The sequence below is a fragment of the Heloderma suspectum genome, chromosome 1, assembly GCF_057233095.1.
Source record: "Heloderma suspectum isolate Gila_16-S chromosome 1, 16-S_ref, whole genome shotgun sequence".
Classification (NCBI taxonomy): domain Eukaryota; kingdom Metazoa; phylum Chordata; class Lepidosauria; order Squamata; family Helodermatidae; genus Heloderma; species Heloderma suspectum.
Window position 1 is genome coordinate 340,927,929 of NC_139458.1, and position 12,869 is coordinate 340,940,797.

General features: G+C 41.8%; 2 protein-coding genes across 2 annotated transcripts in view; one reads left to right on the forward strand and one right to left on the reverse strand.

Annotated features, from left to right (window-relative positions):
* Window positions 1–12,869, forward strand: part of HECA (HECA ribonucleoprotein granule regulator) — an 88,015-nt gene that overhangs the window by 43,584 nt on the left and 31,562 nt on the right. The window lies entirely within an intron of this gene.
* The window catches only part of TXLNB (taxilin beta), a 40,500-nt gene continuing 34,495 nt past the window's right edge, over window positions 6,865–12,869 (reverse strand). The window contains exons 9-10 of the mRNA XM_084827711.1: window positions 9,291–9,386; window positions 6,865–8,294 (exon numbers count right to left, since the gene is read on the reverse strand). Coding sequence (XP_084683837.1) covers window positions 7,710–8,294; window positions 9,291–9,386 — 681 coding nt within the window. The 3' untranslated portion in view covers window positions 6,865–7,709. The remainder of the gene's footprint in view (window positions 8,295–9,290; window positions 9,387–12,869) is intronic.

Below are 12,869 nucleotides of genomic sequence, written 5' to 3' on the forward strand. Positions count from 1 at the left end.
GTGGTGGACTCTCCCACACTGGAGGCCTTCAAGACGAGGCTGGACAGCCATTTGTCAGGGATGCTCTGACTTGGATTCCTGCGTTGAGCGGGGGGTTGGACTCGATGGCCTTGTAGGCCCCTTCCAACCCTACTATTCCGTGATTCTATGATTCTATAAATGCAAGAAAGCAAAGTGGCTGTCTGATGAGGCTTTACAAGTAGCTGAGGAAAGAAGGGAAGCGAAAAGCAAGGGAGAAAGGGGAAGATAAACCCAACTGAATGCAGATTTCCAGAGAATAGCAAGGAGAGACAAGAAGGCCTTCTTAAATGAACAATGCAAAGAAATCGAAGAAAACAATAGAATGGGAAAGACTAGAGATCTCTTCAAGAAAATCGGAGATCTCAAGGGAACATTTTGTGCAAAGATGGGCATGATAAAGGACAAAGAAGGAAGGGACCTAACAGAAGCAGATGAGATTAAGAAGAGGTGGAAAGAATACACAGAAGAACTATACAGGAAAGATCTTAATGTCCCTGGTAGCCGTGATAGTGCAGTCACTGAACTTGAGCGGGACATCCTAGAGAGTGAAGTCAAGTGGGCCTTAGGAAGCATTACTAACAACAAAGCTAGCGGAGATGACAGTATTTCAGCTGAGCTATTTAAGATTCTAAAAGATGATGATGTGAAAGTGCTGCACTCAATATGCCAACACATTTGGAACACTCAACAGTGGCCACAAGACTGGAAAAGGTCAGTTCACATTCCAATTCCAAAGAAGGGCAATTCCAAAGAGTGTTCAACCTACCATACAGTTGCGCTCATTTCACATGCCAGCAAGGTGACGCTCAAAATCCTACAAGCTAGGCTTCAGCAGTATGCGAACCGAGAACTACCGGAAGTACAAGCTGGGTTTCGAAGAGGCAGAGGAACTAGAGATCAAATCGCCAACATTCGCTGGATCATAAAGAAAGCAAGAGAATTCCAGAAAAACGTCTATTTCTGCTTCATTGACTACGCTAAAGCCTTTGATTGTGTGGATTGCAACAAACTCTGGCAAATTCTTAAAGAGATGGGAGTACCAGACCACCTTACCTGTCTCCTGAGAAACCTGTACGAGGGTCAAGAAGCAACAGTAAGAACCGGACGGACATGGAACAACCGATTGGTTCAAAATTGGGAAAGGAGTATGACAAGGCTGTATATTGTCGCTCTGCTTATTTAACTTATATGCAGAGTACATCACGAGAAACGCCAGGTTGGATGAATCACAGGTCGGAATTAAGATTGCCGGGAGAATTATCAACAACCTCAGATACGCAGATGATACTACCCTAATGGCAGAAAGCGAAGAGGATCTAAAGAGCCTCTTGTTGAGGGTGAAAGTGGAGAGTGCAAAAGCTGGTTTGAAACTCAACATTAAAAAAACGAAGATCATGGCATCTGGCCCCATCACTTCCTGGCATATAGAAGGAGAAGAAATGGAAGCAGTGACAGATTTTACTTTCTTGGGCTCCAAGATCACCGCAGACGGTGACTGTAGCCATGAAATTAAAAGACGCTTGCTCCTTGGGAGGAAAGCTATGGCAAACCTAGACAGCATAGTAAGAAGCAGAGACATCACCTTGCCGACAAAGGTTCGTATAATCAAAGCTATGGTTTTCCCAATAGCAACGTATGGCTGTGAGAGCTGGACTCTAAGGAAGCCTGAGTGCTGAAGAATCGATGCTTTCGAACTGTGCTGGAGAAGACTCTTACGAGTCCCCTGGACAAATCAGTCAATCCTAAAGGAAATCAACCCTGAGTGCTCATTGGAAGGACAGATACTGAAGCTGAAGCTCAAATATTTTGGCCACCTAATGCGAAGAGAAAACTCCCTGGAAAAGACCCTGATGCTGGGAAAGATTGAAGGCAAAAGGAGAAGAGGACGGCAGAGGATGAGATGGCTGGATAGCATCACCGATGCAATGAATATGGACTTGAGCACACTCGGGGAGAGAGCGGAGGACAGGAAGGCCTGGTGTGCTGTGGTCCATGGGGTCACGAAGAGTCGGACACGACTGAACGACTGAACAACAACAAAAAAGCCATGGTATTTGTGTGTGTGTGTGTGTGTGTGTGTTTGAGGGGGAAAACAGCCTTGGAAAACATGCAGCACAACAGTGTGGAAAACATGGTAAGCTGCTTTTTAAAAAGTGTTTGAAAGCCATATTGCTATAATAAAGGGGCTTGCTATTTTTCAACTTTTGCAGTCAGCACTTACTGCTTCCCAAGTAGCTGGCTTGGCTATTGAATTTAATTTTGTATGGTGTAAAGGACTGTACATATCAAGGTTATTCCTAAAGCTTCCCTGCCCAGCTTCCAACAATAGCATCTGCTAATACCAGTAATGATACACCCTTCTTTGAAACCAAGAAAATAGCAGCTTTGAAAGATCAAGAGTATGAATAACTTAACTGCTGAGAGCAAGGAATGAAACATGCTTCTGCTGTCACGTCCTTTAAACAAGGTATGCTATTTCCATGGATAGGTCAGGTGCGTTGCCTTTGGGTCACTAGCACCTAACAGGTGTTTGGAACACAGGAACAAACAGGTTCTGTTTCTAGGTCAAGGATTCAAAATGAATGAAGATGTATTCTAGGCCCAACTGCATTAACACTGGCATGGTTTTGTTTTTTAAAGGTTGCTATACAAGAAAAAATTGCATGCACAAAGTTAATTAACCATGGCGTTTAATTCTGAAAAGGAACAAGTGTGGCAGTGGTGCCTGATGCCACAGGCTTAAAATGGGTTTAACAGTCATTCCCTCTACCTGGGAAATCTTCAGGTCTGGAGTTGTTATGAGAGACCTTGGGATCTTCAACAGATTATTAACACTTTCACTAGTTCCCAGTTCCCAGTGTCCTTTGCGGAAAGCCATGATCATTAAATGGATACAAAACCTTTAGAGCTGTAGTGCAGATACATCCTGAGACTCTTGGAAGTTTAGAGCGCATATGAGACAATATGCTCCTGCTAGTATGTAATATTGAACACTTGACAACGCGTTCCTACAGGAGGGTAGCTGTTTTAGTTGCCTTTGCCCTTCTTTGTTAGGATCTAATTCTCCATGGATGCTTCAGGAGTAGGTCAAAACTGGTAGCAAGATAAGGAGTGTGGCTCACAAATCCTTGGGACAGCAGCTGGAGCACATGTTCATGCAGATTTGCTTTCCAGTTGACCAACTTAAAAAACGTTTGTCCTACAGGCTGAGTCAGTTATTCAGGCATGGGTAAGCATCCAGAGGCCATCCTCACCACACAGCCAAGTCTGCTGGCCATCAAATTCTCCATGACTGCTGCATCTTCTGCTTTTGCTTAGCTTTGGGGGGATACAATAGTTTCTGTTTTGATACAGAAACAAAGTTGACTTTTCTCCATGCAGTTGCTTAATGGGCTTCATTATTGCCACTTTATCTTCTTAGATTAAACAAATGAACTGGGGCAGGAGGGTGTGTGCTGGATGAAGTAGGACCAAGTTTCTCACTTCTGCTGGATCCCATAAACAAGCTGAACCCAAAGAAATAGGGTGTGTGTGAAAATTAAATCTACAGAGGCATTCAGGGTCTTGCTGAGGAAGGGTCTTTCTCAACAAGACAGAAACCAAAGCCAAATGCTGAAATAATACCTTTCCTCTTATTTGCTGGGTCTTGGTGCTGCTGCACTTAGTAAACACTGCACCTTTTGCTATCTGATCCTATAGCTTATTCAGTGAGCCCCAATTAGGCCTTCACCTTCCTCCTATGCCTTCCCAGCTTCCTGATTACTGCAGCTTCCCAGCCCCACCTGCATAACACTCAAAGCCCTACGGCCTCTTGACACATTGCCAGGGTTTTTTGTTGTTTGACCTTTTTGTTCTATGTAGGCGTATGCCCTTTATTTTATACTCCCCTCTTATGATGAGAAATACATGCATCAAGGCAATGCTAAAGGTTACAGTTTCTTCCAACAGCTCTGCAGCAAACATGCTGCCCCCTTAAATATATACTGCCTTATTTAGGAGGGCTCTATTTTTAAGTGTTCCAGTTATGATGGCTTATCATCATTAGTCTTTCTATAGAACCATTGGTGACTAAAAGTAAATCCAAGCTACATTGGACCCAATACTAATGCCTACTTAGAAAATGCCACTGTTACAACTACATATGAAACTACCTTATTGAGTCAGACAATTGATCCATTTAGCCTAGTAGTATTTACGTGATGGGCTGCAGTTCTCCAAGGTGTCAAGCATTGGTCTTTTCTAGCCACTACTTGAGATTCTTTAACTGGAGGTGCTGGGATAGAACTAGGACCGAATGCATGCAAAACACATGAGCTGCTCCCGAAATAGAACTACATGTGCAGGCAACTCTAGAAAGTATAGATGTCTCCTTTCTACCTTTTAGGATAAAAAAGTTCAAAGGACTAAATGAAGACTGCATGGGGAATCTTGACAATTCCTTTGTGTACTTTCACAAGGAGAGCCAAGATAATTTATGAGAAACTGTTTAAGATGAGTGAGGCAAATAGGAAACTTCAAAAGTCATTTCCAACTTGAGTCCTTTCCATTTACAATAGCATCCATGAGCATTTAGCTATTGTTCTGGACCTCTGCCTAGTTTTCAAAACCTCTGTGTGTGCATGTGTGCATATCACTGCATGTCTACTTACATTCCATTTCATTATTTCTGCATCACTGTTGTGTCAACTGAATCACAGACCTCAAGTATAAACTTGCAGTCCATTAATTATTCACTTGGCTTGTCATGTGGACTTGGCCTGGGTATTGTGGTGGGTGGGGATATAAAGAAGGTGAGAAGGATCAAAAGCCTGATGTTACGCTGCCTAAAAGTACCACACTTTTGCCTCTGTAGTCCTTTCTAGCATTTATAAATTGTGTTGGAGAATTACCAGCTCTCACACACCCAGAAATCCCCTCTGAAATAAATTGGTGACTAGATTAATTGCCCATTGCCTAACACTAAGGGCATGTCTGCTCCAGTTTATTCCTATGTTGTAGACATGTTTTCAAACTGGTTTAGCTGTCAGGGTTTCTCCCAGGTGAACTTGGGGAGCACAAATCTAGCCAGCAGCATTGTGAATATAATCAAGGAGAATTTGTGTTGTTTAGTGGGTATGAGCTAGGGCTGTAGGCTAGGAGAATTTGCTGGTTCAAATCTGTTTTCAGCTATCACCTTACTAGATGACCTTAGGAAAGTCATTACATCAGCTCTCATCTAGGATACAGGGAAAATCATATCAACCTACCTTACAAGTTGAAAATTAAGAACATAGGAAGCTGCCTTATGGCAAGTCAGACGCTTGGTTCATCTAGCACAGTATCATTGACACTGACTGGCAGTGGCTCTCCAGGGTTTCAGGCAAGATTCTTTCCTACCCTAGCTGGAGATGCCGGGGATTGAACCAGGGACCTTCTGCATGCAAAGCATGTGCAATACCACTGAGCTATGGTTCCTCCCCATCACTGAGATATAATGTATGTCATATGTCTTGGCCATTCTAAAGAGCTTTATCAAGGCTGATGACGTCCGGCTCAAATTTCTGTTCAAAATCCCCATAAAAAGTTCTCAAAAGCAGTAACTATCGTAGGAATGTTAGAAAAAGAACAGCTATTGAGTAGAAGACAGGAGATGAGGAAAGCAAAGTATTAAGTATAGAAACTCTATCTATTAAATGTTTAAAATACGAATAAGATAACAAGCAAAAACGTTAATGTCAAATTCAGGCTGGAATTCTACAGATATAATTTATTCAGTCCTAAAAGAAAAGTTCAACTGATATATGTAAAGTTATACAGTTCAGTTACAAGTTTAATTCAGTGAAATTTGATGGCAAAATAATGTGCTGCATTGTGGTGATAAATGTTTAAATAATGACCATACAGGGTAAAGCAAGGCATATAGGTGAATAGATTTTGGCAGAACCACTTATGCTATAATAGAAAACCTAGAATATGAATGGAGGAAAAATGGACATATGGAGTGCAATTTTACACACCTTTAAAATTAGGGACTCGCAGGCCTGGTTCGTATGTAATGACAGCCCAGAGTTCACAACCCAAGAAGAAAGCATGGCTTCTCTTCCTGGGCTGTTCATAGTTAACAACCCATTGTTAAACAATAGTGCAGAGTTTGCAAGTAATGACCACCCGCGCTTCAACGACAACCCATACTCTGGGTCGTTATGTGCGAAACAGGCCAGTGGCTTTATAATTCCACAACAATTACAGACTGTCTTCAAAAAGAATACCCATTTTGCTACAAAGGAAAAGATAAATATTTGAGCATTTCTGAGGGTTGCCCATTCCCATATTTTGTTTTAGGTCCTAGATCTTGGGAGTCAGTGAATTTCACTTTTGGTAATTTTACATGTTGTGTTCTATGACTTATAACTCAATCTTAAGATCGGATTCAAAGATTCAGAAGAAGCACATGGATCCTCATAGGTCAGTAGAACCTCAGAAATGTTCATTTCTTTGGAAGTGATCCCACCTCAACAGCTCCCTCCATTGTTAAGCTGATGTGACAGTGAGGATTTGTTTGAGCAAGTCTAGGATATTTTCAAACATGTAACTGAAGAACCAGCAGAAAATTATAAGCTGAAACTCCTATCAGGTCAATATGTCTTCTGTTTGAAATGCTAGAGATGTTGTGAATAGGCTCCCTGAATAGGCTCCCATCTGAAGTTACTAACACTACAGTTGTCAGCACAATTATTTGGAAAGAAGTTCTCTTGATTTCAACTGAACCAAGTTTTAAGTGCATGTACTTGGTATTCCAGCTTTAGTAACTTGCATAGTAAAGTCAACCCTTTTCTCAAAAATGGAGCCGCTTTTCAATCTGCCTGCTAACTCATTGGGTTATATACTTTTGTGCTAGTAAAAAATAGTACAAACTAGGGCTAGTGAAAAGTATCATCTTACCTAATTTGTTTGCATCTCACTCTCTGGGACCAACACAGTAGTAGTATAGCCTAGGGTGAACAAATATTTTTCATTGTGAGAAAAGTGTTATTGAATTTAATGGGGGTGAAATCAAATGATCAGTGCCCCAGGGATAGAAATGATACTGCTTGAAGTTGGGCAAACTAATAAAGAAGTGTCTTGAAGACCAGATACAGAGATGGTAATGCTGGCAGAATCTTTACGTTATAGACATAATTAGCAGTTTGGACAGTGTGGTGTTTGCCACATTGCGTCTTATACGTTTCTACTTTTTAATAGATTTGAAACTCTCCCGTATGGCTAAACGTGTTTGGACCCTCCCTCTCCCAACATATTTAAAATCTACATTGTGCTATATCAGACCAAATGATCATTAAAAGCTTGTGCTGGAGTGTTTTCTGTGTGTCCTGGGTTGTTTCGAGAGTATGCTGAACTCAAATGGCTCTTAAAGGTAGGGAGGCCCTATAAATTTTTGAGATGTGCTGGTGGGGATGGAGACCCTGCATTTTCCTACATTTCAGAAAAGCGCTTTGCTTTGATTAGATGAGAAATAGGGCAAACTGAAATCCTATCTGTAGTGATGGGACTCGATGGCACAAAGGCAAGTTGTGCGTGCCTATGATCCCGAGGCCCAGATCTGTCAATATTTTTCAAGACACATAATTTCTTTCCCCCCTCTTTTTTAACATGTAATGAGAAAATGAGGGAATGGCATTTGGAAAGAAATATTGCACCTACATATTAGACTAATCAACTCCTTCCATGTCAGCATCTGGCAACTTCAGCACTGGATGATCTTGAACATGTTGCTCTACTGTGTCCCCTTCATGTCCGTCTGCTTTGGGCATGGATGCTGTTGGCTGTATGGAACAATTTTCAGTGTCTTGAGGCATGGGAGAGGGGAGTGTTGGCTCTAGGGGACAGATCAGACCTCCTGCTTGTAAGCCATGTGGCTGGTCAGCAGTATCTTTGTTGGTGGTTATCGGGGGCATTTCCACATGATGGGTCACCATGAAAGCTGCAGCCAGATCTTTTAGGATATTCTCATTAGTGGCAGATAACTCAGCAGCAGCTGGGCCTGTAACAGAGGAATTTGTGCCAGCCTCATTTTCCAGGCTGTCTTTTTGTTGAGTCTGTTCTTCCTCCTCCTTCGCCGCCTCCTCCTCTTCCTCCTCCTCCTCCTCCTCCTCCTCCCTTTTCTCCTCAGGTAATTGTGCATCTTTTATTTTTTTGTACAGTACATTCCTTTCATCCTGAAGAGCTCTGCAAAGGTTCTCCAGCCTTTGAATTTTCACTACAAAGCACTCATATTCCTTGGCCCTCATGGCTTTCTGTGATAAAGCAAGAAAGCAAAACATTTGAAGGCTGCCAAAGTGATAAGCGGCATAGGACAATCTAAAGGGCCAGATTAATTTTCCCCTCCATTTTTATTGGCTTTGTTAAAAATACTGCTTGAAAAATAACCCCAAGATCATGCAACTGGTTCAGCTGCTTCTGCAGAGTGTCCCAGGCATTGCAGATCTCTGGGCTTGTTATGCCCTGGGCTCTTCATCACAGCTCACATAAATTTATGGAGCTGGCAAAGTATTACAGAAGTTGATGTTTATTGGCATGATGCAACAGGGTGGGTGGGTGGAATGAGGAAGTCACAAAGGATAGCATAGTTTACATACTGTTGGACTTTCACTTCTACAATGTGGAGGCCAGCTCCATTTGTTTACAAAGATTGCATTTAAAGCCATGAGTTAAAAATCCTCTCTTTCTCTCTTTTTAATGCCTGGTGTAACTTGCTCAGTGAAAATACTGTCAATTCACATTCGACATTATCTAAACAAATAAGAATCTTTTTGTTTGGTAGTCTACTGCCACAGCCCAGTGGCTGCAAAATACTCCAGTGAATATCCTATCCATTCTAACTGGCAGCTATATCATGTCAGAACTAGGGCCTATCTGCATCCTCCAGGAAGTTTTCAGTCTTTATTTGTGTTGCTCAGGTGCTTCGTTTCCCATATGAAATAGTAGTCTACTTACTCCTGCTCTGCTACTTCACTTAGTAGCTGCCACTAAACACCCCAAAATTAAATGTGGGCTTACATTTTACTTAACCAAAATGTTTTGGAAGAATGAAAGGTAAGCATAATTTTACAACTCTTCAAATCACCCTGTTTGTGTTGACAGAAAGTTAGCTAAAGCATACTGATTGTGCTATCCTTACAATAGCAGTTGCATCAGAAATGTGTTATTAATAACATTTTAAGTAAAATGTATGGGATTATATCTTTCAAGTTTAATTAACTGAAAAAAATGTTCAGGGACAAGTTTCTCACCTCTTCAATCATGTCCAATAATGCTTTATTGCAGTTTTCAAACCTTGATTTCCATGTAGCTGTGTCTTTTTCCAATTTTTTCATTTTCTTTGTCATCTACAGAAAAAGGGAAACATCCATGTCACAGTAGGAATGTTAAACTTGAATGGATTTTTTTTAACTTTAAGGCTACATTTGTAGTTATGCCAACACAGTTTCCGTGCAGCCCCCCCCCCCCGTTTTATTTTAATGGCTCTTGAATGGGAGCACCATATACATAGATTGTACTCTGTGGTTGCAGTCAAAATATATTAGCATGAAACACATGATGTCTGAATAGCAGTTTAGCATTATAGAAACATGGTGGATATATCAGAGCTGCACCAGATGTTTTGTGGGTTGAAAGCAGCGCTAGGGGTGGTGAATATTTCTGAAAATATTTCCTGGGGTGGGGGGACCTTGATTGCATGAATGTTCACAAATGTTCGTTCCTTTAACTTTCCTTGTTTCTTCCATGTGTTGCTGCTTCAGTGCATTTTTTAAATTTCTTCTCCTAATTACTGGGTCTTCTTTGTGAAATTCTAAGCCCCTCCCCTCCCTGGTGGTGCCACCTTCGAACACCAATGGTGTTTGCCCGTCTCTGCCCTTCCACCTGCAAAATCCTCCCTGCGGCCAAGCAAGCGGGAGAAGGGACTAGTAGGCAGCATAACTCCGCAGGCTCTATAGCCTATCAGATTTGGCTATGTGATGACATGACTAAGGTCAATAGAGTGACGACATTGCCCAAGTGACTAATCCAGGTAGTAATCCCAGTCAATTGAGTGTAATGATATTACTCTGATCATCAAAGTTGACTAAGGTGACTTTAGTGAGAGCAAACAAAGCCAATTCATGGTAAAGGAACAGAAAACGGGCAGACACTTTTGACCACCTTTAGAAACAATAACTAAAAGCTCCCCAGAAGGCAACTTTTAGTGGGGGTTTCTTTCATGAGCTTTCTTCCTTTCACTTAGGATCCAAGCCAGTGTCCATGCATCCCAGGATTATGTGAATAAGCTTTGATATCAACCTCAAAGATAATGTTCTAGCATTTGTCCTCATTTTTCCCCATGGCAGTGACTGCTTGTCATACTATGAAAATGGGATGGCACAAATTTGTGTTCAGCCTGCAAAGATCTGTGGCTGCGTTGTGCTCTGTCCATGTTAAAAATGTATTTGATAGGGGAAAACAAAGGCCTCAGAACAGAAATAAATGGATAAGCAGCTATACCTGTCATCTTTATTGTTCCCCCCTCTCTGGAGATCACCTGAAAAATCACAGATCTATACGGTATTACTCTGTGCAGGCGTACAAACGCCTGTGTAAAAACATTTGAGGTTAAGTCAGTGATCTCCCAAATGCTTGTTGCAACAGCAACACAGGTTTATAATGGTGCTGCCAATCCATTACAGTTCTTTTATTCTTGCTTTCATCAATCTAGGTTTTTTATTCAATGAATAATACAAACAGAACTGCACCTTAATGGCAGTGTGGTTTTGTGGGTAATTAACACAGCCAATCATGTACTGCTTGGAAATCAATCTTAAGTGCCTTACATGAATTAATGAGCTGTGCAACAGTGCCATCAGCACTGAACACCTTTTCATAAAAGGGTCGGTGCTTCCGATTAATACAGTTCTGATCCACATTTATAACCTTAATTGAATGAATGAGTGGTTCTCCCAATTGACACACAGTCCTACAGAGCCGTGGCAGGTGAGACAGTGCAAGCAGGTGTCAGCAGAGAATACAAGGCTGGCTGAGGGCTGCATTGGCTCTCTGCAGCTCATACAATGCCTGACTTGACCTGTACAGTGGCAGGCATCTCTGCTACAAGGCCAGCAGGGGTTCTCTGGTCAGAATGCAGTGCAGTGAATGGTCAAATGCATGGTACCAGCCTGGCAGAGAGAAAGACCAGACTAAACACATTGCTGCCAGATAGGAAAATGACATAGGAATTTTCTCCATGTCTTCCCATTCTGGTCCTTGAATTGGACCCAGACTCTGTTAAAGTTTTCTGTGGCTCACACCAGTGTGGCTGCTCCCACATCTTGATAAGGAGCAACGATCATGTTCCTAGGTTGCCTGTCCCCTCCAGGCACTGCACAGCCTCTCCTCCAAATGGAAGAGCTCACAGCTGAGAGACAAAATGATGGAGCCAAAGGAAGGAATTTTGCTCAAGTGGATGTGTCTGTGACTACACTGCTTAATTATGACTAAGGCTATGACGTTAGTGGTCCCAGTCCCAGCAACATAAATCATACTAAGACCACTTGTATTGAGCATTTACATGACTAAACACCACAGGAGGGTGAATTTCTTTATATTGGTGTTGGTTGCTTAAAGAATCAAGTTTCTTGTTACCTTTGACCTTGTAAAATCATATGTAATAATTCAAAATGGGTACAAGCCCCAATTGTATACAGCACATACAACAATATATGTTCACTTTGAACTGGCGTAATGACCACACAAGGTGAAAAGCAACCACTAGCCATAGTTGGGAACTCTTAACTGCATTCAGTGGCCAGAATATAAATGAGAATATTACTGTATGACTATTGAGTACAGCTCTTCATTCTTTTGTACAGCCTTCCTCAACCTGTGGCCCTCCAGATGTATTGGACTAAAACACCCAGCATTTCTGATCATTGGCTGTGCTATGTGGGGCTGATGGGAGCTGAAGTCCAAAACATCTGGAGGTCACCAAGTTGGGAAAGGTTACTTTAGTAACAGGGAAGCATTCTGAGTTTTGAATTCTGAGTTTTGCAAGCTTTCCTGTTCGAAGACAAAACACATTCCTAGATGTTTAAAGTTGCTATAGTTGGACAGAAGAGATTTAGATTAGCCTTCTTCTTGATTTCCTGATTTTCCACATTCTGGGAGATGTGTATAAACTATATTTGGAAATAATTTTAAACAATGTTTTCACATCCCACCTCCCCCTCCCGCAACACCCAACATCATACATAACATAGCATCAAGGTAGACAGTAACAAAAATAAATGAATTGGAGCATATGCAAAAAGCAAACAGAAAACCAAGGGCAGTATCCAAACGGGTCATTGCACAAGTGGGGGCCACTGCCAATTCTGTTCTCCCCCACTTGCACAGTGGGGATTTAGTGCTTCCTCTAGGAACCAGAAATGTGTGGAAACACTCATTTCTTAACCAGGGCAGGTTGGCAGAGCTCGCATAAAGGAGTTCCACCTACCTGTCCCAATCCATAAACAAGAGTTTCTGCTCGTTTCAGGGCTTCCTAAAGGAAGTGCTAAATCCCTGTAGCACAAATGGCAGAATGGAATTGGTGCTGGCTCCCACTTCCAGAACAGAATCAGTGGTGGGTCCTGCTTCCAGAACGGCCTGTTTGGATACTGCCCAAAATCTACAGCACATACAAGAAAGTATGTTTCATAAGCGTAAAAAGAGCAAGTTATGGATCAATGATAAATAAGGCATGGCCTGGTGAACACGTTCGATAGTGGATGTAAACTCCACAGCTAAATCAGGAGCTAAAATTATAAGGCTTTAATATATGAATATGTTCTTATATTTTTCAG